Source organism: Microcaecilia unicolor, chromosome 5, assembly GCF_901765095.1.
Source record: "Microcaecilia unicolor chromosome 5, aMicUni1.1, whole genome shotgun sequence".
Taxonomy (NCBI): domain Eukaryota; kingdom Metazoa; phylum Chordata; class Amphibia; order Gymnophiona; family Siphonopidae; genus Microcaecilia; species Microcaecilia unicolor.
In genome coordinates this window covers 44,456,877-44,484,767 of record NC_044035.1, presented here as the reverse complement: position 1 = coordinate 44,484,767, position 27,891 = coordinate 44,456,877, and the positions used below count along the sequence as shown (strand labels likewise).

At 44.5% G+C, this 27,891-nt stretch overlaps 1 protein-coding gene across 1 annotated transcript; it reads right to left on the bottom strand.

Moving 5' to 3' along the window:
• Window positions 1-491: 491 nt before the first annotated feature.
• Window positions 492-27,852, bottom strand: TLX1 (T cell leukemia homeobox 1). The gene is made up of 3 exons (XM_030204867.1): window positions 27,378-27,852; window positions 24,417-24,654; window positions 492-714 (listed from the first exon to the last, which is right to left on the bottom strand). Exons 1-3 carry the CDS (start codon window positions 27,850-27,852, stop codon window positions 492-494), a joined length of 936 nt encoding a protein of 311 aa, XP_030060727.1.
• Between the last annotated feature and the right edge of the window lie 39 nt (window positions 27,853-27,891).

The following is a 27,891-nucleotide window of genomic DNA, read 5'->3' as shown; positions in this document are numbered from 1 at the left end:
GGAGGGTGCCTTTTTAGCATTTGAATTGCTATATTATTTTTATTATTATTATTATTGTTGTTGTTGGCGGTGTGAGGAAATGACGCAGTCAGAATGTGAGTAGGGCTTGTGTCAGTCCCTTTAATCGCCGGGTTCCACGGTTTCTGGGATGTCCTTCAGTCTGCTGCAAAATCAAGAAAAAAAGATCCGAAAATATCCGTTGGTTGGAGAAAAGCTGCAAACAAAGGGAGGATCATATGAGTTTGCTTTTAATTGGAGGGGGGGGGGGGGGGTCATGAAAATGCAGCTTCTGTTTTTAATTTTGCATCCTCTGAAACTGGAATTGTTTTGATGTCTTGAGAAAGCTCTGCATTAACCAGCTGAGCCTCCTTTTTCCCCCGGTGTTCCGCTGCTTTGCTTTCATTTTGTTCGTTCCTTTCCTTTATGTTTCGTGGTGGTAATGTATCTCAACGAGTTTTTTTTTTTGTTCTAGACAAGTTGCAGCTCTGTCTTTATTCACAGGCAGACGCCACCGAGGTGACGGCGGTGATTTTTGAGCTGTCATCAGACCAGGGCTGGAGGTTCTGCAGGGCAAAGAGGGAAGAATTGTGAATGCAGATTGGGTCTGCCTGCATGGGCTGGTTTATGGATTTCTGAAACGCTTCCTGTTGGAGCTGCATTAGGATCCTGTTGGCTTGCTGCCTCTCTGCCTCCCTCTCTTCTGCAGTTTGTCGCCTTAGTACAATAAAAGAGAAAAGAGAAAGAAAAACAAGGCTTGATAAACTATACAAGATTTTATACACCTGATTTCCTAGGGGTAAGAGACTTTGCAATAATTGGGGCGTAGCCAGACAACAGATTTTGGGTGGGCCTAGGCAAGAATTGGGTGGGCACCAAGTGTTCTCCCTCCCCCCCCCCCCCCCCAAAAAAAAAAAAAAAAAACCTCAGCTGGTGGGAAAACGCTTCTTTCCACCTTGGCAGCAGGAATACACTGAAAACTGAGCATGGGCAGGTGCCAGTGTTGTGGAGAGTAGCGTTTTTGTTACCATCAGGGGGAAATCTTCAGCTGGCGGAGCTTGGGATTCCTACCAGTTACCACTAAACATGTGCTACTGTTGGGTGGGCCTGAGCCATAAATGGGTGGGCCCTGGCCCACCCAAGCCCACCTATGGCTACGCCACTGAATAATAATAATGGATATTACAATCCCTAAAATCTATTTTACAGTACGCTCCCATAATGGAGGGATTGAAGACCTATCACCCACCTTATTATAACATACAATTTAATATAATGCCAATACATCAATAATTGAGGCCAGAAACTTGCTTGGTATAAAACAGGCCACAGCTTTGTTTATTGGTGACAGATAGAACCTGAGCTAATAAAGAACAAATAGCATTATTTATTCAGTAGAAAGACTTGACTACCCACCATTTAACAACTAGGAGTCATAGCCAAAGCATTAAAACCCACAATTCCTTAACCACCATATCAGCCAGGCTTAACCTTCAACACTGGACCTCCACATCTGTATTGCGCTGTGGCCCAATGCACACCACCAGGTTAACATTGAGGCCCTGTCCAGAAGGAGCTCGTTCTGTACAGGCTCTAGCTTGGGTGCACCCTCCCTCCCCCGAAGCTGCGACAAAGTTAAACACCCCTCATTCTTGCAGGCTCCTAGGAAAGCAAAGGGTGGGATGGGCAGGTGAGCAAGCCGCCTCTGAGGAGCAGGAAGGTCCTCGGAGGGGCCGACCTTATATTGGCGCTGCTAAACCCACCCTCCCACTACCAGCCAGCTCCCCATTGGCAGGTGATTCCCGCCAGCAAGGTTTTGAACATGACAACCCAATAAGGGCTAACCATGCTCCCATGCACTGGGAACAGCCCGGGCGAAGGCTCACCTTCCTTTCCTGACCATCAGAAGGCCCAGCCTGAGCACAGAGCACTGATAAAGGTGGGTTGGCTCATCCCCCCCATTAAGGGATGGGTTCCATACATGCTGTTCATCCTAAGTACTTACCCCTAACTTTACTTGACTGCTGTATGGGTGATACACTTGATACAAATGTCAAACTATTTTGCTTCTATGATGGATATGTTGATATTCTTGTGCCTGAACTTTAATTTCCAATTCAAAACAACAAAAAAAAATACCACTAAATCTTAAGCAGAACCCATTTTTAAACTAATATATCTAATTTGTAGTCATTTTTGTTTTGTTTACAGTGCTCAGGGTATATATTTAACTCATGACTGAAAAGGGGAAAGATGCTCCATGAACCGCAGTATTCCAAAGCAGTTTAGAAATGTTCCAGAAATGTCTGGGACTGATTCATAAAGCCATACAGTAGATCCGTGCACCAATGCAAAATTAGCTGAAAAATATCCTGCAGCCTTGCAGTAAGCAACCAGCATGTAAATTACTGCCGCCTTAAAAAGACAGAGTAATTTGCATCTCATTTTCAAAATGTCCCCCTTCCTGTTAGTACCTGAGTGGTGATTGGCTCACACACATTGACAGGAAGGGGGGCAATACAAAAGTCACTGGTGGTCTGCATAGGCCTCAACATCCCTAGTAGTTTAGCAGCTCCCTCCCCTTGACCTGACCTCAAAATTAAAAAAAAAAAATCCCTAGTGGGCTAGCAGACCCTCCCTCCACCTGACTCACCCCCCCCCCCCCCCACACACACACACCTGACATTTACAAAATTCCCAGTGTCTAGAAGCACACTGACCCTCCTCCATGTTCCTCAGAACTCTCCCCCCCCCCTCCAGACGATTTCAAAGAGGCAGGAGTGATGCCTACTCATTTCTGCACTGCCATCTTGGAAAATGGTGGTGCCTAACCCTGCCCAGTGCATCCTGGGAAACATCAGGATCAGTCTGTCAAATAAGGAATTAGAGAACTGATAGGGGAACGTGGAGAATGTAGGGGAAAGCAGAGAAGAAAAGAAGGGGTTAGGGGAGAATAAAGGGCTGGGGAAAGGAGGAGATAGTGTACTGTACAGATACACACACACCTACCTTACATACATACACCTACATATATCTACACATTTCTCCCCTCCTCCTATACATACACTGCCACCTTGTTCACAGACACAGGCCGAAATTCTACAACATAGGCACACACAGAGCACATACACACCTTACCCACACACCTCCGTTACTGTATCAAGACATTTCACTCTGCTGTTCCCTACTGAATTCCTCACACAGACCTGCTCAAGTCCATCAATGGAGAAAAGGGGGAAGGCTATTGCATTTTTTTAAAGTAGGAGACAAGCCCAAAAGCTTGTCTTGATAGGCCCAGTTAAACATGGGCTGGGCCACTTACCCTGATTTGGGATATTGCAGTTGGGCAAAAATTCTAGGTGGATAGGGAGTCGCAGGGTAGGCAGGGAATGGTGGTCCTGGTCTGACTGCGTGATTAGCATTTTCAATCAATGCACCTCTTCCTGCAGGAACCTCTGATGAGCCCATTGGTTGGACATTGCGGTTGGGTGGGTTTGATGGAGGGAGTATTTCAAGTAGCCCTCCAAGACTCAGGGCTTTTTCCCTGCTCCTCTGAGGCGGATTACCCTCCCTCCCACCCATATGTATTACCTGACCTTGACTGGGGTTCTCCAGTTGTAAGGTTGGAACATGGCTTTGGGGTTGTGCCTGCTGTCATAGCTGGTGTACATCTGAGCTATGAGGGTTGTGGCTCATGCGGGATAAGTCATAACAAGAAGCAAGAACCAAGATTTGATTATCATGGTGGGTCGTGTGGAAGTTCATGCCTGATCCAAGGACCTAGCTGTCAAGACAGGGCTGGGGGAGCCAAGATCATTACAGATAGAGGAGTTGGCAGACTGGTACTTGGCTGACAAGGCGAGTAGCTAGTGGGAGTTTTTTCACTATATTTAAGTGTAGCTCGAGGTTCTGTATTCCTTGTTACAATTTTTCAGGAAATGTTAATAAACAAAGCTGTGGCCTACACTTTATTGCTACTGGAGTGTTGTTCTTATTGGCTGATAATATTTTTTGAATATCAAAGTATGTTAAAGCAGGGAAGGTGTGTTAGAAAGAAGGAAAAGGTTGGAGGGGGGCGGGGGGAGGGATAGTGAGGCTTGGGTTAGGCAGTCCCAGTTCCAATGGTATATCTTGGTGCGGCTTGATTAAGATATTTAAAGATCAATTTTGCAGAAGTCAAGAATGGAGCTTCCAATTTATGACATTCACAATTTCCTGCCTGTTTTACAAACGACCCATTGAACAGAAAACTTTTTGAAAAAAAACCCCAAACAAACCCAGATAAGATGGCAGAAATACACTTGTTCCCACCCCCACTCCCCCAATATGCAATGGGAACAAGCAGTTTTGAATGAAAAATACCCAAGTACAAAGGGAATGGCATCACTCCATAAATTATAGGTGTCAGTGTGTGGGTGGCCATCTTTCACTCCCTATAGGTGTAAGTGTTGAATTCTATAAAGTTCTACGTTGAAGAATATTTCAATTAAGGAGTCAACCTCCGAAAGTGGAGGAGTAGCCTAGTGGTTAGGGTGGTGGACTTTGGTCCTGGGGAACTGAGGAACTGAGTTCAATTCCCACTTCAGGCACAGGCAGCTCCTTGTGACTCTGGGCAAGTCACTTAACCCTCCATTGCCCCATGTAAGCCGCATTGAGCCTGCCTTGAGTAGGAAAGCGCAGGGTACAAATGTAACAAAAATAAAATAGATACTATTGGAGATTCTACATGGAATGTTGCTATTCCACTAGCAACATTCCATGTAGAAGGCTGTGCAGGCTTCTGTTTCTGTGAGTCTGACGTCCTGCATGTAAGTGCAGGACGTCAGACTCACAGAAGCAGAAGCCTGTGCGGCCACATTGGTGATCTGCAAGGGCTGACTTCTACATGGAATGTTGCTAGTGGAATAGCAACATTCCATGTAGAATCTCAAATAGTAGCAACAGTGGAGGAGTGGCCTAGTGGTTAGGGTGGTGGACTTTGGTCCTGATGAACTGAGTTTGATTTCCCACTTCAGGCACAGGCAGCTCCTTTTGATGACTCTGGGCAAGTCACTTAACCCTCCATTGCCCCATGTAAGCCGCATTGAGCCTGCCATGAGTGGGAAAGCGCGGGATACAAATGTAACAAAAAAAAAAAAAGCCACTTTAAATACTGGAAGTTTAGGCACAACTGCTCTCTCAATCAGGTCCATAAACCCTGGCTAGAATGAGATGATATTTATGGTACAAAAGCCGATGGGGACATGTTTTAAAAATATTCATGCACTCCCTTGCAAATTCAGAAATACGTATATATTTTTGGACTGCCCAAACCACTCCCTGAAGACATTCTCCTAGAATCGATGGGGCCCTTTTACTAAAATGTGGTATGTTTTGCACTTACCACACACTTAAAACAAAAATTAGCACATGGCTGGTGCACAGCCTGTGTGGTAAATGCAGTGGCCGTGCAGAGCATCTGTCCTGCGTTTACTGCACCAGGTAGAGAGTTACTGCAAAGGCAGTGTGTTACATGAACTTCCATTGTAAAGAAATTAAAAAGAAAGAATTTAATGGTGGTGCATTCCCCTCCCCCCACACATATTTGCCCTGAGCTGATCCCTAGTCAAAGTTCCATATCCCCAATCCCCTCCCCCATACTCCAATACCCCGATTACAGTCCCAGAACTACACATACCCCTCGATCACAACCCCAATACTACTGCCTGCACCCTGAATCACAGCCCTGATATAACCTGCACCCCCAAATCATAGCCCAGACACTGCCCGTACCCCCCAGATCACAATCCAGACACTGCCCGATCACACTTCTTCTCCGTGACACAAAGTCCCCACCCCTTATGCAAAATCCTACCCCCTGACATAAAACCAAGCCCCTCCAGACCCTAACTGGGGCTCTTCAGTGGTAGTTCAGCAGAGTTTGGCAGCAGCTGTTACCCTCTGCTGCTGCCTGGGTCGGCGCCATCGTCCAATTTGTCTCCTCTGTCCCCTAGCTGTAGCGTTTGTGGTCATAATGCAGCTCCCATTACCCTATACACACAGCATATATAACAGCTGGCAATTTCACATCTTAGCACAGCACACATGGACATTGCTGTGGTCTTTAGCATTAACTTTATCTTTGTGCCGAAGCCATTTATCAGAATGGAGGAAATGAATGACATTCAGGGCAAATGTGTGCCTTGATGCTCTGGCATTATATTAGGGTTAATAGCCTAGTGATTTATTTGCCTGAACATCTGTTCGCAGAAGGTAGGTAGCATCATTGTGAGATTTGCTTTGAGGCACTGTTCTTCCTAAGTCCATGATGACTCAGCAGTTAAGTTTAATAACTTTAGGATCATGAATCTTAGGTATTTCTTCCCTTGAATTCTGGTCTACCTGGTTGAATGAATCTTCATCTTCTTTACCAGAATCAGTGGTATCAATTAATGCTCTTTATTTCAGAAGTTTCTTCCTGTCTCAGATTCTTTAAAAAGGCTGTCTCGAGCTGCCTACTACTACTACTACTATTTATCGTTTGTATAGCGCTACAAGGCATACGCAGCACTGTACACCATACACAAAAAGAGACAGTCCCTAGCAGCTGTTCTTAGCATGGTGGCTGCCGTGCTGGAGCTCCCAGCTCGCATTCCGCTTCCCTTCCCGGTTTTCCCGCTGAGAACAGTGGCATCATAGTGACATCATGGGTAATCCCCAGTGGGAATTGGTAGGGAAGCTGGGGAGGTGGCTGAGTCTCACCTCAGCGGCTGGAAGATGGAAAATAAAGAACCTTCAAAGAGTCCTTTTAGGTGGTGGTCAATGGAATCGCGGCAGCAGAAGGCAGTCAGAAGCAGTGGCAGCAGAAAACAGCAACAGGAGCAGCGGCAGAAGGCACAAAGAAGTAGCGGCAGAATGCAGCAAGGGGCAGAGGAGGCAGAGAGCTTGAATCCCCTGGGGCAGCACAACACTGAACTTGGGCAGCAGGGTTAGAGCACATGGAAGGAACTAGAAGCAAAGCGCTAGAGTACATGCTGCAATCCGTCCATGGGGCTTATGCAGATTGACCTAAGGGTTCCCTAAGGACTGCCATTGCCACATGGTTTCACATTTGTGTTGACCCAAGGCTTCAGTCTATTAATGCACTAGAGTGCCTCCACAAGACTCCAGCATGCCTCATCTGACCAAGACCTCATTGAAACCCCCTCTGCCTGCCAACCAGGATCCAGCTTTAGATCTCATCAGGACAGCCACCCTCAGTGCTTCTTAATGTGACAGCGGCAACAACCCGATCATTACATCAACTCTGCTGATCTCCTGCTTCCACACTTGCTGATATCCCAGGTCATGGTGCTCCACATCTCTAGCTTGCTACTCCTGTAGTACCCAAGCATGGGGCAGACCAGATGATGCAAGAAACTATGGACCTTCACCAGGCGCTGGCCACCCAGGGTGACGAGACACTGGAACAGGAGACAGGGGAACAAGAGCAATGGCACACAGGAGTAGAGTTAGCACAAGGAGCAGGGAGCCCCAGTTGCATGAGACCCATGGTCATGCCCACTTACTTTCCAGCACTTTCCAGCTCCTGTACGGATAAAGCAGTGCGCTGCAGCCAAACACAAGAGGTGGAAGGGAGTGTGTCCTTCTCATGTCGCCATTCTAGGAGCTCCTCAGCCTAACTCAGATCCAGATACCTTAATAGGAAATGTAGATCCCAGTCATGCAAGAGGCAACACGGATCCCAATCTGGCATTAGATATCACAGATCCAAGTCTGGCATCACGGATCAGGGTCTCTCTTGGGGCACCACAGTTCCAGGTCCAGCACCAAGCATCACGGATCCAGGTCCACTGCAGGACATCACAGATTCAGGTACAGCATAGGGCACCGCAGATCCATGATCAAGCACTGGAAGCCACAGATCCAGGTCTCGCTATAAATGTCACAGATCCAGGTCCTGGAGTGGAGTGAGGATCTGGCACAATTGAGCTTCCCCTCTCATCCCAGGAAACTACTGACAGGACATAGTCCATCTTTCAGATGTTGCAGAGGACCTGCTCATCAATGACTACCAAGAGGCCCTGGAGAGACACTTCTAATGGGGATTTAGTTGGAATTTGAGGAGGGATCTAGGAAATGCTTCACAACCCTAGGTTGTGGCGGAGGAACCCTATCCTAGAAGCCGCTAGAGATGTAGGAACAGCAAGAGAAAGGGAGTCAAGGACATGTGCACCCACTGGCAACAGTCTGATCACCTAGTTGGCTTTTAACGACAGGTGGGCTGCTAGGCCAGGGTGCAGTCAAAAGTGGACATATACTGCAGCCTAGCTGGAGAAGGAGGTATGGCTGGCTGCTGCATGGACTAGTGAGTCACACTCCCTAGCTGAAAAGGCATGGCAGGGAAAAGCCATCTATGATGAAGAACTCAAGGTTTGGGTGCTTCCTATCTTATTGTGCATTAATAAAGCTGTTGTCATTTATTCCCAAAGCTTGCCTCCTGCCCAGTCATTGTGTGTCTTCCATACACGGGCCAGGGGCAAGGGTGTGTGCAGCTTGCCTATATTAATTATATTTAAGCAAAAGAGTACTGACTTAGCCAGTCAAACTCTATGTCCCATGTGGTGCCGTGGCTTTGCCAGTCAAAGACAGAAAGTTGCTTTGGGGCTTGGAATTAATACCCGTCTGTTTCCCCTCGAATTAGAAGTCTCCTCCAGCTATCAACTAAACTCTCTGAATTCTTGGGTAGCACAAAAAAAGATTACTTACTGAAATTAATAGGACCACTAGTGATTTATACATTCCAAGCTGGTAGAACTTTAGAAATATCTACAGTGTCTAAGACAAATGACCAGAGTAGGGTTACCATATGGCTCCAAAAAAAGGAGGACAGATTGAGCCAGTCCGGATCTTACTTCCACTGTGTTCAATGGAAGCAAAACCCGGACTGGATCAATGTGTCCTCCTTTTACTGGAGCCATATGGTAACCTTAGACCAGAGGATGCAATAGCAGGCATTTTCCTGCTGAGGGGGAGGGGTTTGAGGAAGGAAATGGCTACCCAGTATAATGCAACTAAGTTTGTTTCTGCATACAGTAGAGGAGAAATTAAAGGTTAGAACAGTGGACTAAGAATTCAGGAAGCCAGGAATCAAATTCTATTTTCCCCCCCAGTGATTCTTGTGACTTTGGCAAGTCAACTCAGGCTCCATTGGGTCAGGTACAGGAAGTGGAATTGTGGAGACAGAAAAGGAGGTGGGTAAACCAGAGGCAGGAGTAATAGGAGAAGAAGGGCTGGATTAGAGAGCAGAATGACTTCTCTGCTCTGCTCCAGGCTCACCCTCCCCTCCACTTCCCTACTGGCTGTTTGGAAGGGAGGGTCTGGAGCTGAACACACTTGCTTCTCTGGCTGTTCCTCCAAAGTCTTGACAGATTATAAGTAGTAGGGATGGGCATTCGTTTGCAACAATATGGGAAATGTCAAGGACATATCCCATGTTGTTGCATGTCATTATTAATTCATATTTTATCGTTTGCCGATAATAGTGTACACTCTTTCAAGAGAGTGTGCACTATTGGAAAAGAGGATGCCCATTGCACATTTGCAAACTATCACATAGGCAAACCATTGCTCAAGAGTGCTTAGCGCACACTCATTCAGAAAGAGTGCAACCCTCTTTTCACATAGTGCACCCTTTCTCAATGACTTTGCCCCATGATAAAATAATAGCCAAAGAAATACAAATAAAATCAACATTCCTGGAAATGACACAGAACAAACATTTTCTGGTAGTCCATCCCTAATTATAAGTCCTTTTGGGCAGGGAAATCACAACAATATCTGCATTGTAACTTACCATGAGCTTGGAGTTTTGACAGGGACACTCCTACTACAAGGCCGACTAGGTGTCCACCCAGGATGGCAGAATTTGGGGGGTGGCAGCAAGGTAGGACAGGGCCTGATCCCTGCTTTTTGCTACTGTCACTGCCAGACTACCTCTGCCTGGGCTGCTCTGAAATGTTTGTAAGTGGCGTGTATGGCAAAAGAGCCTGTGAGTGCAGGTAGGTCCTCAAGGTCTACTGGGTCCTCCCTCCTCCAGCAGGAAGTTTGAGCTAGATGGGATGGGAATCCAGCAGACCTGGAGCAAGCACCTAAACTCAGAGGCCATGTGCCATCAATTTGCTTTCAAGCACTTCCAGGCAGCCCAGGCAGAAGCAGGGCGGCAGTGACGCTGGCAACAGTAGAGGAGGGGAGACAGCATGTCCTGAAAGGGAAAGTGAAGATGTAGGAGAAGATGCAGGAAGAAAAGAGGAGATGCTGGAGAGTGGGGGAGGGATGATGGGAAGGGAAGGGGAGATGCTGGAAATGGTGGGGGAAGAGAAGGTAAGGCCAGATGAGATGCTTTACACCAGAGCTTAAACGTTGGACATGCTTGGTGGGTAGGAAAAGGGAGTGGAGATGTTGGTTAACTGGAGGATGGGTAGGGATGGGAAGGGAAGGGCAGATGCTGGACTATGGGGGGGGGGGGGCAGAGGGGAGGGGTAGTGAATGGAATGGAAGGGCAGGGGAGATGCCAGACAGCAGAGAGTAGGAAAAGGAAGAGAAGGGGATATGCTAGGCTACGGAGGAAGGAAGGGAGGAGGGGATGCTAGACTACACAGTGTAAGGAAGGAAAGAAAGAAAGAGAAGTGGAGATGCTGAAATACAGGGGCATAAGATATCCTTGGGCCCACCCTGATTTTTTTTTAAGTTAAGTAATTAAATTTAAAATCCAAGGTAAAGCTAGCTTAAGTAAAATTTTCATATCTGGTACAAATATGTCAATTGTTTTCCCACACTGTAGTCCAGTATATGCAGCTGTACACTTTTACCCAAAATAGTGTATGCTGTTATTTTTGGTCATGTGACTAATCACGGAAAGGGGGTGGGTGGGCTGGTTTGAGGGAAGGAGGGAGGGAAGGAGGGAGGGAGAGAGGAGCACTGTGCTTCAGCTGTCAATGAACAAGATTCTCAATGAAACCCATCACGTTGAAGAACCATGATTTCACACTACCCTACTCTTTTTATGGTTTGCCCTTGATTTTGAGTTGTTCTTTTAGTTAATACCAACAGAGCATGTGAAAATCCTGGTGCAGCTGAAAAGACTATTTGTGCCACTTGGTAAATGAGTCCTTATCTGAAGTGCTAAACATTGAACATTGGCTTTGGTGTTATGGCTACTAGGGCTGGTGATACTGAGTAATAAATAGGCCTCATATAGAGGTGTCTTTTAAATTAATAAAATTGTACTTTTACTGAAAAATGCAGGTTTCTTAAAAGTATGACAATGTATAAAGTCAAAAAAAACATTTGAGCAACTGTTACAGGAGGTAGGGAGCAAAGTGATTGCTGGGAGGAGCAGACAGGTTAATGTGTCTTGTGGTGAGAGGAGATGGAAGGGGGAAAGGAGGGAAGACAGGGGGAGAGGCAGGCCTGGACTGGAGGAAAGATTAGTCAATGTGAGCTGAGGGATCCCCTCCCTGGGTCCCAGGAGAAAAAAGAATGCTTACTGGGTGATTTTGTCACCAGGGCATTCAGGACAGGAGTCAGACAGGGATGAGATTTTAACAAAAATTACTTCCGCAATGTATTACAGGTTTCCACTTGCACACTGCTATTTCTGGGAGAAAAATACGTCAGTTTTTGATTTCTCTCAAATGCTGGTTAAAATGGAGTTTGCATGCCAGAAAAAAAAAAACGGGTGAGTGGGAGGAAAAGAAAGCTGGACCGTCATAGTGGAGGGAGCCGAAGGGTGGGCTGGACCCCTGGAGGGGAGGGAGGGAGACATATTGAGATACTGGATCAGAGGGGTGGAGGGGAGAGAGGGAGGGAGAGGGAGAGAAGACAAACGGAGAAATGTTGGAACCCAGGGGTGCAAGAGAGGACGAGACAGATGAGATGCTGGACAAAAGGAAGGAGGGGAGAGAGAAGCTTGACAATGGGGAGGAGGGGCAGAGGGCAAGATAGATAAGACAGGAAGATGCTGGGGAGGTGTGGAAGCAAAGAGATAGGGAGATATCAGGTTACAAGGGTGGGTAGACCAGTGGCGTAGCCAAGGGTGGGCCGGGGTGGGCCCAGGCCCACCCACTTTGGGATAAGGCCCACCCAGTAGCAGTATACCTATGATGTGGCTGGCAGGGATCCCCAAGCCCCACCAGCCGAAAACTCCCAACAACTGTCCCTCCTGCATACCTTGTAAATAGCAGATCTTTGCCTGCAGCGAGCAGCGACTGATACATACTGCTCGCACTGGACTCATAGCCTTCTCTCTGATGTATTCCCACTTATACGGAAACAGGAAGTTGCATCAGAGGGAAGGCTGTGAAGCCAACATAAGCAGTGTGTATTAGTTGCTGCTCGCTGCCGGTGAAAATCTGCTATTTAAAAGGTATGCGGGGAGGGGGGATGTTTGAGAGACCATATGGCATGCAGGCGAGAGAGGGAGAGACCAGTACTTGTAGGACAAGGCTGAGTTCTTCTGCCCACCCATCTTGGGCTCTGGCCCACCCAAAATTGGGTGTCTGGCTACGCCCCTGGGTAGACAAAGGAGATAAAAAGAGAAAAAGAGTGAGAAGATGCAGGGCTTCAAGGGGGCAAGGAGATGTGATGTTGGGAATGCTGGAATCATGTGTTAGAGGTCATGAGGGGTGGTGTCAAGAAGATAAGTAAGAGGTGGATGGTGAGTACAGAAGGTACAACGTGGTAATGGGGAGTAGATGAAAGGTGGAAGGGAATCGGAGGCTGGGGAAGGAGTGAAATGGGAAAGCTAGGGAGTCAGAGTAGGGGATGGGTCCCAGGGATGGGGCAGGAGTGATCCCTACTTCTCTTCTGCTCTGGTGGTTGCCTTATATGGTAGCTTGAACCCCCCCCCCCCCCCAGTGGTAGTACCATGAGAATATTGCTAGGGGTCAGCAACACCATTTTGAAGAAGGCAACCACTAGAGTAGCAGTGAGTAGGGATCACTCTTGTGGGGTGAGTCAAGAAATGCAGCTAGCTGGGTGGGGGGGGGGGGGGCTAGCTGGCTGACTGGAAAGCAAGGAGAGCTGGCAGGCTGGAGGGCAGGTGATGTGGGCAGATGGGAGCAGGGAGAGAAGCTGGCTGGTTGGCAGCTGATTTGGCTGTAAGACAGTGGCGGTGGGGTGGGGGGAACATAAAGGTGGCTGCGCCCTGGTATGTGTTGTGTGAATGAATTAATTGACTTATTAATAAGTAAGATTTTAATGTAGCCCTGAAATGTTTTGTGAGTTCATATGTTCTTTGTTTTCACAATTCTGCCATATACCTTGGTATCCCAATGTGTCAAATGCACCATATAATATATATATACACACACACACATCTATATTAGGGATGTGCATTCATTTGAAATAACTGTTGTTTCATGCTGTTTCATCTCAGTTTTTTTCCAGAAATGACAGTGGGGGGGGGGGGGGGGGGGGGGGGGGAACAAGTTCTTTCAATTGTCATTAATAGTGAGCAATCTTCCAAAAGAGTGTGCAAAGAAGGTGCATTCTTTCAAACAGGATGCACACTTTTTCCAGTAGGAGTGGGTACCCAGTGTTCATTTTCTGTTTGCTTGTTTGTTTAAAACTAATGGTGAGTGTTTTTTTAGCTGCCACCAGAGTTATTCCTAGATATTCAATACCGGGCCACATCCTGAATACTGGAATTAATCACATATGTGCTGACTTCTCTCCTGGACCTCCCACAAAAAAGCCAGCTTTCACTTTAACAGTCTGTGGTGATATTCAGCTGCACTAACTGGTTAAGTGCAGGGCCGACATTGGGGGGGGGGGGGCAAACAGGGCAGCTGCCCTGGGTCCTACAGCTCCAGGGGGCCCCCATGGAATGGCATGTGTTCTACTCAGTGGCGTTCCTAGCCTGGCTGACACCCGGGGCGGATAGCCAATGCGCCCCCCCCCCAGGTGCAGCGCGGCCCCCCCCCCAGCGAAACTACACCCCCCCCCCCGGGTGCAGCGCGACCCCCCCCGGGTGCATTTTTACCTGCTGGGGGGGGGGGGGGTTTGCCGCGCGCCTGTTAGCTCCGAGTCCGCTCGTTCCTTCCCTGCTGCTCCCTCTGCCCCGGAATGGAAAGTAACCTGTTCCGCGCAGAGGGAACAGCAGGGACAGAACGAGCGGACATGCTAACAGGCGCGCAGCACCCCCCAGCGGTGTGCACCAGGGGCGGACTGCCCCCACCACCCCCCCCCCCTTGGTACGCCACTGGTTCTCCTTCTCTCCACTCGATCCAATGTCTCCTTCACCTTCCCAGTCTTCTTTTAATTTGCATTGTTATTTGAAGGGGGGGGGGGGGTCGCTGAAGCTGCAGCCATTCTGATATGCAACTTGTGGGCCCCCTCGGTGCTTTCCCTCTGCTGCAGTCTGCCCAGGCAGAAACAGGAAATTGCACCAGAGGGGGTGGACCATGGCAGAGGAAAAGCACCAATGGGGCCACAGACAGCACATCAGAAATCACTGCTGTGCCAGTGAACCCCTGTGAAGAAAAATGCAATTTAAAAGACTGGGTAGGTGAGGGAAATATGGATAGGGGTAGACAGAAGGGGAAGACATCCCATCCCATGGGAGACTCCCCAAAGAGCAGCTGTTTTTAAAGCAGATGGGGGTGGTTCACAGAAAGAGGGGAATGCTGGACTAAAGGCGGGAGAGGAAGAAATGATAGCCCAGAAACATAGGAGAGGGAGAGAGAGATGGTGGACAATGGGATGGAAGGAGGAAAGAGAAAGGGAAGTGGACCCGGAGATGGAGTGGAGGGAGGGGGGAGATGTACTGGATGGGAGGGCAATATTTCTGATCGTCTACTGACCCCACCACATGTGTATGGTTTTCATGCATGCATGCATGCATGAAAGCTGAGCTGCTGCGGGGGGGGGGGGGGGGGGGGGGGGGGGGGAAGACAACCCTAAAATACTGCTGTCAGCTGCCAGCTGCAGAACTTGGAGAGTTCTTGACGGACTGGTAGCGCTATAGAAATGATTTTAGTAGTAGTGGTAGTAGTTCTGGTTGCTGAACCTGAGAAGGGGGAAGAGGTTGTCATCAGCAAGTGAGGCTTGGGGATCCCCACCAGCCATAGCAAGGGAGGTTTTAATTTGGGAGGCCTACGCCCAAAGTTGGGGGTCCAGCCCCCTCTCGTGGATATACCACTGATTGTGTTCAGTACAAAATGAAGTGCATTTCTGTTTTTATTTCTCCAGTCTTGCAGTACTTGCTGAGTCTAACTTCTTGGGGTTCCCAGTTCAGTTTTGGTGTTCATATTTCTATTTCTAATTTGAAATCCCTTGTTATACACTTGGTAAAGGTCTGTCAGTGTTTTCTATGTGAAAAAGTCATTTAAAGTTGTTGCATGTGTTGTAGTAATGGCAAGTGAGGAGATCGGGTGAAGGGGCAGGGAGGAGAGGGGTTTGGGAAGCCCTCCTTAATTTCTGCCCTGGGTCCCAGCATGTCCAACACCTGAACTGGTTAAGTGCCACTGAATACCAGTGGATGACCCTGCGGAATCAATTTAACTGGCTAGGAGCCATTTCTAGCTGGTTAAATCGCTTTGAATATTGACCCGGTATGACGTACTATGCGCTCTTTCTCGATATGGCACACGTGTGCAAACCAGTGTCCATGTGTGAACCTTCATGCATGTGCAAACTATCAGGAAAGAGGATGTACTATGTACAATCAGCACACATCCCCCCAGACTCTATAAAGGTCACCCAAATTTGGGCGCCGATTTCAGATTGGCGCCCAAAATATTTAGTTAATCGGCTCTAATGATGTAATTATTGGAGTTAACAAGCGCTTCATTGGCACTGATTATGTTTTGGGTGCTGATCTGGCTGCGCTATTCTGTAACAATAGGTGCCTAAGTTGGATTATGTGCAACTCAAAAGGGGGTGTGGCCATGGGAGGGGCATGAGCAGGTCAGAGGCAGGGGCGGACTTAGGGTGGTCTGAGCCCCCTACACGGCCACTGCCCGACACCCCCACGCCGCCCCTACTGCCTCAACCGAGGCCCCATTGCCCCAGTCCTACCTGAGGGGTCCTGGTAGTCTGGTGGCCTCTGCGGGGGGGACATGATCTTTCCTGCCCGCTGCACTGCCTCTATTCCCCTACCTGCCAGTGCCACCATCTTTTCAAAATAGTGTCCAAGACTTCCTGCAGTAGTCTCATGGGTCTTGACCAGGGGCGTAGCCAGACTTCGGCGGCTGGGGGGTCCAGAGCCCAAAGTGAGGGGGCACATTATAGCCCCCCCTGGCGCCACCGACCCCCCCCCCCCCCCCCCGCCATTGCTGACCCTCCCCGCCGCCACCACCAACAACAACTTTGACCCCCCCCCCCCACCGACGACCCTCTCGACCCCCCTCCCACTGCCAACTCTCCCCCGTTGTTGCTGTCGCCTACCTTTGCTGGCAGAGGACCCCAACCCCAGCCAGCCGAGGTCCTCTTCTTCCTTCATTCTGTTTCTGAGTCTGACATCCTGCACGTTGTACCTACAGGACGTCAGACTCACAGAAACAGAATGAAGCCTTGCAGGGCTTCGTTCTATTTCTGTGAGTCTGACGTGGCCCCACATAGCTACGCCCCTGGTCTCGACAGTCTCGAGAGCCTTCTGCAGGGAGTCTCAGCCGCCATTTTTAAAATACGGTAGTGCTGGGCTGAGGGGAATAGCAGCAGCCAATGGGCCAGGCAGGAAAGAACATATTCCCCCCTGCTAAGGCCACTAGATCACCAGTGGCGTGCCAGGCATCCAGGCCTCCAGACAGAGCCTTTCTTTGGGCCCCCTAGAGCCTCTGGGCCCTCGGGCACTGCCCAGTTGCCTTTATGACCATAAATGCTCCACCACTGGTCAGGAGCATTCACAGAATATGTACGCAGTATTACAGAATAGCGAGGATCTGCACCCAACTTTTGTGCCAGGATTTATACCAGCTTTCAGCTGGCAGTGAAGAATTAAGGGGTCCTTTTACTAAGACATGGTAAAAAAAATGGCCTGTGGTAGTGTGGGTGTGTGTTTTTGGTGCATACTGGGCCATGTTTTTACCACGGCTGGGGGAAAAAAAAGGTTTTAATGGGGACAGTAAATGGCTGTGTGTTAAAATGAAAAGTTGCATGTGGCTATTTACTGCCTGAGCTCTTTAATGCCTCCCATTGACCTACCAGGAAGGACGCACACACTACATGTACCAATGTGGCCATGCAGCTGATTACCGCCAGGAACGCCCCCGTGGTAGTAAATGGGAAAATATTTTCTACTGTGGGAAACAGCACGTGCGAACTTCGAAATTACTACCGGTGTGCGCACTAAGCGGGCAGTAGGTGTCAGTTTGGCGTGCGCTACATATGTGGTAGCCCTATCGCAACTTTGTAAACGGGCCCCTCAGTGCTCAACGCTATGCTACAAAGAACGCTCATCCCACAGTGGTCTTTATAGAACAGCCTGGAGCCCTGAATTTTATCGGTGCATAATTTTCGGCATTGTTTATAGAATACTAGCCATTAAGCCCGTAACAACGGGCTAGTTTTTTGTTTTCCTATGGCCTCCCCCCGTCCACCAACCCTGCTCTCTCCCCTGCCCTCCCCCCATGTCCGGCAACCCTCCTCTCCCCCCTCCCATCCGCTCCATCCACCCGTGTCCATCAACTGTTCTCTCCCCTACCCTCCATCCTCGGGCTCCCATCCACTGCGATTGTGACCTCCTGTGCCCTGCCGTCCCCGCCGCCTCCATTTCGCCGTCCCCCCGGCGTCGCCCCTCCTCTTTCCGCTGTCGTTGTGTCGTCAGTTCTCCATCGCTGCGTCTGTTTCCCTCAGTTCCGCCCCCTCCTTCCCTCCCTGCTCCCTCCTCCTCCGATTTCCACGCCCATGTCCAAGCCCTCCTCCCTATTGGGCTGTACTGCTGGTGGAGGCGGGGCTTGGACTTCTACACTCTCAGCGCATTTGCAGGTGAGTCGGTCACTTGCCGTTTATATGTTTGATTTTCCCATCACATGTAAATAGTGTGCATTCATACCAGCAAATAACATTTGTTCACAGTAAAAGACAGCCCATCCCTACTTCCTAACAGTGTACGCATATCTAAACCGTTGCTCATGCGTGCATGCTGCATGCATGTACGCACTATCGGCAAAATGCACACTCATTGAAAATAATGCACACTCTTTTGAAACACTCTCAGTTGAAAAAACTTCTAGAGGGAAAGATTAGCTCAAGTAATCTGCAGCAGGGCCCATAGGAATAAAATGGGACCTGCTGCAGATAACTGGAGCTAACCTTTAGTAAAAGACCCCCCACACCAGAGTCCTAGGAGTTTGTTTTTTTTAGCTACTACTCTTTCCACAGACCCCCAGGTGTAAAGGTTTTTCAGGACAGCTATTTCTGAGCTGCAACAATGCCACTGTATTAGGTCCAACTTTTTTGAGTCCCATTTTAGATTGTTGGTTCAATTAATGATTTTTTACCACATATTGATTATTGCAATTCATTGTATTAAGGAATCTCTTTAAGCCTACTTAATAGACTGCAGCATTTATAAAATACTGCTGCTAGGCTGATTTTTAGAGTTTGAAAATACCATAGAGTAACCCCCTGGTTATTAGTTCAAGCTTAAGGTTAGCTATATAATTTGTAATACATTATGGGGCCTTATTCAGGAGTATTTTCCAAATTTAATTAATAGTTTTTGATTCTAAATATTCAGCCAGGGGATGAAACCTTGAAAGAGTAAGAATTAAACAGATTCTTGATTCTTCTTTCAAGGACCGGGTGACTAAAGTCTGGAAGGTCTTCCCTCTAAATGAAACAGCTTCCTTCTTATTTGGGGTTTCATCCTGAAGATGTTTTATTTTGTTAAATATTACTGTATTGAATAATACAGATTTACATTGCTCGGTATCATTTTACATGCATTGAAATGGACCTCTGGATAAATTCACCAGCTTTAAAAAGTTATATTGTAGGGCATGCAATGAAGCTACAAAGTAGTAAATTTAAAATGAATCGGAGAAATGTTTTCTTCACTCAACATGTAATTAAACTCTGGAATTCGTTGCCAGAGAATGTGGTAAAGGCGGTTAGCTTAGCAGAGTTTAAAAAAGGTTTGGACGGCTTCCTAAAGGAAAAGTCCATAGACCATTATTAAATTGGACTTGGGGGAAAATCCACTATTTCTCGGATAAGCAGTATAAAATGTTTTGTACTTTTGGGGATCTTGCCAGGCATTTGTGACCTGGATTGGCCACTGTTGGAAACAGGATGCTGGGCTTGATGGACCTTTGGTCTGTCCCAGTGTGGCAATACTTATGTACTTATGATGCAGTGAATAGAAGAAAAGAGTGTACACTTTTTCTTAAAGAGTGTGTGCACTCTTAATGATATTGCTGTTGTAACAGAAAAAAAAAACCCCTCTGATCAAAATGAAAATTCCTGTAAATGACATAGGAAATGATACAAAACACAATTTGAGCTGCACATTCCTAATATGTATGTATGTATAATCTATACACTCCTCCACCATTAACTGAGCATGTTAGGGGATCTGGATTCCTGGAGGAAAGAATTACTAAGTTTTGGGTGTCTCTCTTTGCCTGTTCCATCTGCACACACGAATACATTTTGTCTATAACATGGGCAATAGGAATAATAACCTACTGTATAGCACTATGCATTCCACCTGGGATTTTGCAATGACACCTGAAATCAAGAATAATAGGGCATTAATGACATTAGAAACCCTGAGCTGGAAATGATTAAAACCTTGACTGAATGCTGGTACACTGTACTACTTATGAGATTTAAAAAAAAAACCCAGACTAAATCATAGTGAAATTATCATCAAACATTATTAAAAAGCAAACACAAAGTTGATTAAACGGTAGTTACTGTTTATGTAATTACATGAAAAAAAACCTCCCAGTATATATTAATTGGTGCATTTACCAATTTTTCTTTGATCTCTGTTTATGAAAGCCCATGATCCAGGCTTTACAGACAATAAATATGTTAAAAGTAACACAAAACTTAAAAAAAAAAATTATGTTAAATACTGGCACATTCTCACTTAGCAAAACCGATCTTAGGCGCCCCTGTTGGTTGTTTTCTGATGTGGTGCCAATTATCCCTAAAATATTTAATTCGATTTCCTGGCCACATAAAATACATTCATTTCTTGAATTGGTTCTTGCTGATTGGAAACAAAAGTACCAAAGTTTTGCTTGCTAAACATGCACACAGCAACAAGACTGATCTGTGAATTATCTATACAAAAAAGGTGTTTAGCTTGAGTCCTAACAGGACTGCTTAATAATATGTAACTTTCATCTACCATGAATCTATGCTTTATGCATATTTAATATTGTTTTGAATTCAAAAGAACACTTAGCTCAGTGACTGGTATAATTACCGGTAATATATTGTTATTTTTTAGTATGGCACATTATTCACACATAACACAGTTTAAAAAAAAAACACTTGTTGCATTTAAGCATAGGTAATTGCTTTCAATTACAGAAAAATATGTTAATTGCAACTATACAGTACTAGAAAATAACTTTCAAGTTCCCCTTTGTATAACTACTTTTATGTTTGAAAGGTACAAAGAAGCTACAGAAATTAGATAAGATATCATTAGATATCATTTCAGGATTCCCCACCCCCCTTCTTTTTCATTCCACTCTGTTTTATATAGAATTTGTTTTCTACTAGGAATACCTAACACACTCATCTATCTAGTCATCTCGTAATTGTGATGCTTTTTTTTTTTTTTCCAAATGTGCTAAGAAACCTGTTGAAGGCTGGGTTATTTGTCGTCCTAAAAGCGAACAGTGAAAATGCAGACAGGCGCCTTATGGCCGCGTTGTCTCCGATTACGTTTTAAGTAGAAAAAGAGGGTTCCTTTGTTGCTGAATAAAGTCTTTAGAACATAAGGCCCTAAAATCTGAACAACAGTGTTTGCTATAGTTTAATCTTTCTGTAAAGTATACTTTAAAATAACCCTTCTTGTAGCACAATCCACTTATAACAGGAGTCATTCAATATCAAAAAAATAAAGAGAATTTCGGTCTCTTAGAGCAATTTCGGGGTTTACATTGTCCCTCTCTTCAACACTCTAGAGAAACGTGTCCTCTTAATAGCGAATCACTTTTTCTAGAGTTTTAACAAGATGTAAATATATTTAACTACTGGCCAAGCACCCTGTACATTCACATGTCTGCCTGTCTCCCTCGCGCGCCCACAAACACGTAGGTAAAAGACGGACGGATCCCAGGACTCTCGCAATGGCTTTAAAAGCTATTACTTACCGCATCCCCATTCCAATATAGGTGTAGATTCTATCTGTCTATAATTCACTGCTAACATATGCAATATTCTGACTACAATATGTGTAATAGCAACCCCGATATATTCAATAACTAAATGTTGCTACAATATACAAAATAGTAACTCCCTAGTGTATACATTAACCCCTAACCTTTAGTCCCAAAGCCACGCACCCCCAATAGAACTGCAGCACGCTTAAAAAAAAAAAAAATCATGATTGCACAGGTGCTTTATGTGCTAATGAAGATAACAGATCTTACAACTAGTTCCGTATTTTAACCTTTAAAAAAATAGTTACAAAGGCAGATTTCGACAACTATCAAAATGCTTACCCCCCTACTAATTGACTTCTTTATTACTGCAATAACTGTTACACCTGTGCCTGTAGATTTTTTTTTTGTTAGAAATAAATTAGCTAGTTTTATATCCAACTCCTGTTGTTCTATTCTTTTTTTGTAAATAAAGGAGCTTGTTCTTCAAGAGTTAAGCTTCAAAATCCTGATGTAGTCCTTGGTTAAAAAAAATAATGTATCGTTTATTCATTCAGTATTACAAAAGTCATCTGTGCCAGTGGAAGGACTATATGTCACTTAAGAAGGTTGTCTTTCAAACTCCTCAGTGTGACGCTGCGACCCTGTGAAAGAGTTTGATCAGTTCTGGGGGGTTCGCAAACCCCCTCCCCCCTTGCAGCAATAGAACTGGCTCCTGTGCTATCTTATAAACTCTGGGTGTTGGACTTTTCTACTGTAACTGAAATCAAATATTTGCTATTGTCTGCAGCAGTGAATTTATCATAGGGAGGAGTGGTTTTTTTTTTTTTTCAGGTAAAGGCACTCAACTGACATTATATTACAGTGATTATGAAAGCATACGTAAACATAAATACGTTTATTTAGATGTCTGAATGTGCGCGCATCTTTCTGCGTGTATAGGGGAACAAGATACAATGGGAATATTAACCTCTTCCCCCAACAGTTTTCCCCTGTTAAAACCTAGTTGTAAAGTGAATTATTTACCAGGTGAACGTGTTGAAATTGCTGATTTCGGTTTTTGTAGAACTGGAGGGAAATGTAATGAAAAAATTCAACCCTATAACAATATAATACTAATAACGCTATCTACGCTATTTTTCCTCACTTTTTTTTTTCTTCTTGTTTGAAATAGATTATTCACAGGAGTTCTTCTCGCTCCCAGTTTCTCTATCCGAAATTATGTGAACGTGGACAATATTTGTAATTTCTGATATAATATTTTTCTTTTTTTAACCCAACACATAGGAAATGTGAATGACAGGAAACAACAAAGCACACTTTTGTCTTAAAAAGGGGCTTAAAATCCCCTGTCTTCAGTTGTAGTCATTTTTTTTTTAATTTCATTTGCAGTGATATATTGAAATCTTACTGCCTAGTTAACATTTTTGTGAATGACAAAGGCTGAGGTAATCATCACTCTTCCTGAATAGTATTGACCCGTGGAATATAATGGGTCGTATCCTACCGAAGGATACTATTTAAGGGACCTGAGTTAAGCGTTGAATATTTGCCATTTTTTTCTTTTCATAAAGCGAAGGAGTCTGGTCCTTTCAAAATAAAGGTTGTCAATCAAAAGCTCACATGCGCATCCAAAAGACTTGACAGCAACAAGTTGGTTTGGTCATAAAGAGGATTTGTTGTAGGCGAATTTGACAGAGCCCAGCAGTACTGTAAGAATTACATTCGGAGAACGAGCTTCCCTTTGCTATAAAGCTCAGATGTGGTGGAAAGAGATTTGAAATAAGGCAGGAAGGCTGCATTTTTGTATTGTTCTGTTTTTCGTTTGCAGCCAAGTACATTCCTAACAATAACATTAATAACTGCATGTCATAGCGGTAAACTATACCCCTGTGCAATTTAATGTAACTATAGACTTATAAGACTAGTGATCAAGATCAAATTTCATTCATATCAAATTGTATTTTAAAATTCAAATTACGCGCTGATTATGGATGTGATTTTTAGTTCTAAGCATGCTTTCATGGGGGTGGGGGGGGGGGGGGCAGGAGGAGAGGAGGAAGGAAAGTTGAACTCCCGTTCAGGAAATATACTTGGGTTGCACACGTTTATAGTAAATACTCATTGTGAATATATGTTCGGTTCATACTCTATGTATCTTTCACCGATTTTTTTTTTTGTGTGTGTGTTTCATTTGTTTTGTTTCCTTGTAGCATTGAAGTATTAATTCTAGCTGCATCCACGTGCACAAAACCGAAAGAACTCGTTCAGAAAATCCGGAATCTCTCCGATAAACTCTCCAATTAAATAAAGGGACTGTTCAATTTGTTGACAATGGGGACAGTTCTTCTACGGTAATCGTTTATAGCAGAGACATTAGTTAATGCGGAGTGTTTCTGAATCACTTTAACTATTGTGTTTTTCGATAGTAAAAATTCAAAATGGTTCCTAAGGTAAGTTGCTCTAAGTTTCTGCAAAAACTTAAAGCACAGGTGATCCTAATGGTCTTTACAGGTCACACCATCTCTTTAAAGAAGCCATACTCTTCTGCAGGATTATATTTAGTGTTGATATATTGGGGGGGAACACATTAACTTTCAAAATTTATAGTTATAGATCACTTTTCTATGTCCCCCCACCGCCCTTCCGCTAACTATACTTACTCCCCACAAACTAATTGAATTCTGTGAAGTTTAAATATATACCAGTTCTTTTCTTAAAAGGGGGAAAAAATAAACCTTATGCTACAAATGCATGTCATTGCAGATGGGCTTTTCTACACATAAAGCTACTTGTACAAAAAAAAAATATGACTTGGGAACCTGTAATAACCTAATCTTAAAATGATTACTGTACCAAGCAATGCATATAAAGTAAAATCCAGCACCTTGTTTCCTGCAGAACAGAAAGCATAGGCACTCAATGTATTATCCACTTTTCCCCACGAAAATACACGCGAATGGAGTGGGTACAAGGTAATATACATGCAAAATAAATTAGCCCCCCCTCCCCCGGATCTCTAATTATTGCAGCTTATACCTATTGCATATCTCCAGGTACAGATAAACTGGTCATTCGGTTGTATCTCACCTCCACTTCGTTCTTCTGTTCTGAAACCAGGTTTTGACCTGGGCATCTGTCATTTTGAGGGCCTTGGCCAGGGCTGCCCTCTCTGCTGATGCCAGATACTTCTGCCGATGGAACCTCTTCTCCAGCTCGCAGATCTGAAGTCTGGTGAACGAAGTCCGTGGTTTTTTCTTCTTGGGAGGCGTCCGATTCTGGTAGGGGTGACCTATACGACGTGTTACAGTGAAGGGTGAGAGGGCCACTGGATTGGGAGACAGACGGCAAAAGCAAGCGGCAAAATCAGCAGAGTTCAAAAGCAGAGCAGAAGAGATAGACAGAGAGCCGAAGATGGGCCTTGCATACACTAACATTACGCACACGCACACAAACATCTCACACACACACACACGCGCGCGTACACCCGGGGCATACACCAGGAACAAGTTCGTGCCCCCCGCGATTGGAAATGTTCCCCACATCATGTAATGGGCTATATATCTCCAAAGGTAAGTTCAGGTTCTTCCCAGCTGGTGCTAAGAGAGACTTTCAGAAATGACTGTCTTATAAGAAGTTAATCTTCTGCCAATTTTATCGTAACCAAATTCATGTTTTACAAAATCAATCGAGAATTAAGGAGACAAGATTTGGATTTAGTTCAGGTACAGTACGTATTTAAGAGAATTAATCAGCGTAAGAAGCACAACACGTTTCTCAGGCACCACAGGATGAAATATACTTTTGTAATATACATGTTAAGGAATATTTTTGTCATTGTTATTAATGGTCTTCATCGTAATAATTCAGTTTTGACTGGATAACGAGAGAACTTGAAAGCACTAGGCCCGGGCACAAATTAGTTATGCGAGGGTCTCATTTTTATCTAAATTATCTGTACTATGACAAATCTGATTAGTACCAATAGCTTGCATACAACTCTCTCATTCACTGATTGAAAAATATTTGTAGATAATTCTTATTCAGAAAATAAAACTCAGGCTGCTTCAAAAGCTACCCACGGTCCAATATTTATTAAAGACTTTGTTGCAAAATCTACCTAAAGCGTCCTAGTTTTTCCGAATAAAAAGAATAAAAAAGGTGATTAGCAAAAATAGCTAGAGGTCTGTGGGGGGAAAACCCCCCAGCTTTAACCAGTAATTAAAAAAGCAATCTATCTATCTCATGTATGCTTACATAGCACAATAGTTTGAGCATAAAAATTAGAAGACAATATTTATTTGTATGTGTCGTTACTAATACATTGATTATGTAATTATTTGAGCAATAGTAAGGCTCCGGACTAAATACTGCTTTCAGAATTTATTTTGCACAGCACCTTCACTAATAAACAGCAGGCCTCAGCCAGGCCCAGGAAGTCTGAGGACTTATTCTACCCGAGAAGTGCCTCTCTGAAAAGAACTTTAGCACATAAGGCCACTACTAAACTCAAACAGCCTTATTAAATATTTCCTACTTTCTGTTGTGCAAAAAAAAAAGAAGCAGCTTGGCTTTTGTCGATTTCAATTCGTGCGAAAAATAAATCATAACTCAGCCACGCTGGCAAGCTTCCAACTGTAACTCAAAACTTCTCGTTACCCAGAGAGGTATGATACAGCTAATTATAGAGAAGTATTGGACCTACCTGTCCTCTTCTGAAAATGATAAATGTCAAAATTAAAATATTTATTATTGTTCTTTCCCGTATTTTCAGTTCCCCGTTTTTTTTTTTAAATATCGAACGTTACTATCTTATGACCTCGGCTTTCTAAAACTTATTGATAAACAGGTACAGTATTATAAATTCTATCATTTATTGGTCTCCTCTCCTATTAGTGTGTAAGACTTCAATTCTTTTTTGAAATGATACTAAAACGGCAAAGTTAAGCTTGTCATCTCAAATCTTTAAATTTCTATCTGCAAATTCATTTGATCGTGCTGCTACTGATTGTAATAGAGAGATTTTTAAAACGCTAAATTCTCTTTTACGCGGCCTACTTACTAAACATGCGCAATTTTGTTACCCATATCTGCAATGTGTCTTTGTGTAAATCATGCAAAATACACACATAACTTCACGCTCACACTGGACAATTCAATTCTCAGGGAGCACTTAAACCTTTGAAAATATTGATCGCGTTTTCTGTTGAAAGGCACATATGTATCGTCTGTTCATTATTCATATTATGGATTAGTTTCACTATCACCCTGGAAATGCAAAAATAGATTTATTCGCTGCCTTATCTGTTCACTGCAGCAGCTGCATGATTTTCAGTATATTAAATATCTCTGAATTGTAAAAAAAAAAAAAAAAAAAAAGGAAGATATTACTGCTAGATGTGGTGATTGGACATTACAAAAGAAAGATGAATTCTGAGTCTTGCTCTACATGAATTCTATACTAAAAGAAAGTTTTTTTAAAAAATATGTAAAATGTATATGGATGATATCAGCGCAAGGTATGGTACATAGTTTCAGAGCTCTACTAGTTCTCTTCATAGCAGTCATGGAAGTTTAACAACTAATTTTAAGACTTCTGATTGTGAGCAATTCGATGAAATATTTGTAAATTAAATATTTGTACATTAAGTATTACCTTAGGCTTGTTCTCTAAGCCGTAACTTTGTACTGTTTGATAATTGTAAAACTGAACATTGCATGATAATTTATTTATGTTTGCTATTTTTTTTTCTATTTTCAGAATTTGATGCATTTTTCGTTTAAATAGGAATTTGCCAGCATCCATTAAAAGATGAAATCTTGATGGATTAAAAAAATAAAAATCATGAAATTGAAAGCTATTACGAGCACACAACACCTTTTCAGAGCCGCTTTCAATGGAATGGAAAATTTTTTTTTAAGCATTTGACGCTTGATTTTAGACAGTAAGAGCAAAGAAAAAAAAAACAAAACAAAACAAAAAAAGGAGCCAGTTTAGTTAAGGTGATTTTATGCAGCTGAAGCAGCGGTGCCGAAAGATCAGCAACTCACCTGTGAATCTGTCCTTTGTGTATCTTCTGTTACTTTCCATCCAGGGGAAAGTCAACCCTGTCAGATTGTTCATATTACTCATGCCCCCCATGCCGGGCACCGTGGCCATACCAGCAGATATAGGCTGATGGACGCTAGTAGCTAAGGGTCTATGTGCTGGCACCCTGATCACCCCAGCAGAATTAAGGCTATTCCCATTCATATTCATGCCCATGTTGACGTTGTAGGAACCCGTTAAAGATGCCATGCTACAGGCACTGTTATTGTATCCGCCAGCGCTGCTGTTGCTGTAATTACCGGCCATGGTGTTGTAGGCGCTGCTCACGATGCATCCCAAGCCATAGTCCGAGTCTTGTAGCCTGGAGCTGGAAATCATGCAACTCCCCTGGTCCGGATTGTTCAAAATCTGATCAATTCCAAAGCTGATGGGCTCCGCGTGGCTCTGGTGAATATGATGAGCCCCCATATGATCCATGCTTTTCCCCCCAAAGCCCTTCCAAGAAATGGTGGTCCC

What these genes read in the sequence shown, in the direction of transcription:
- TLX1 (XM_030204867.1), bottom strand. Translation starts at nt 27,852, where the DNA reads ATGGATCATATGGGGGCTCATCATATTCACCAGAGCCACGCGGAGCCC. An exon ending in CACAAAGGACAGATTCACAG is followed by an intron (nt 24,655 to 27,377) that starts GTGAGTTGCTGA and finishes CTCCCAATCCAG; the next exon opens with TGGCCCTCTCACCCTTCACT. An exon ending in AACAGAAGAACGAAGTGGAG is followed by an intron (nt 715 to 24,416) that starts GTGAGATACAAC and finishes TATTGTACTAAG; the next exon opens with GCGACAAACTGCAGAAGAGA.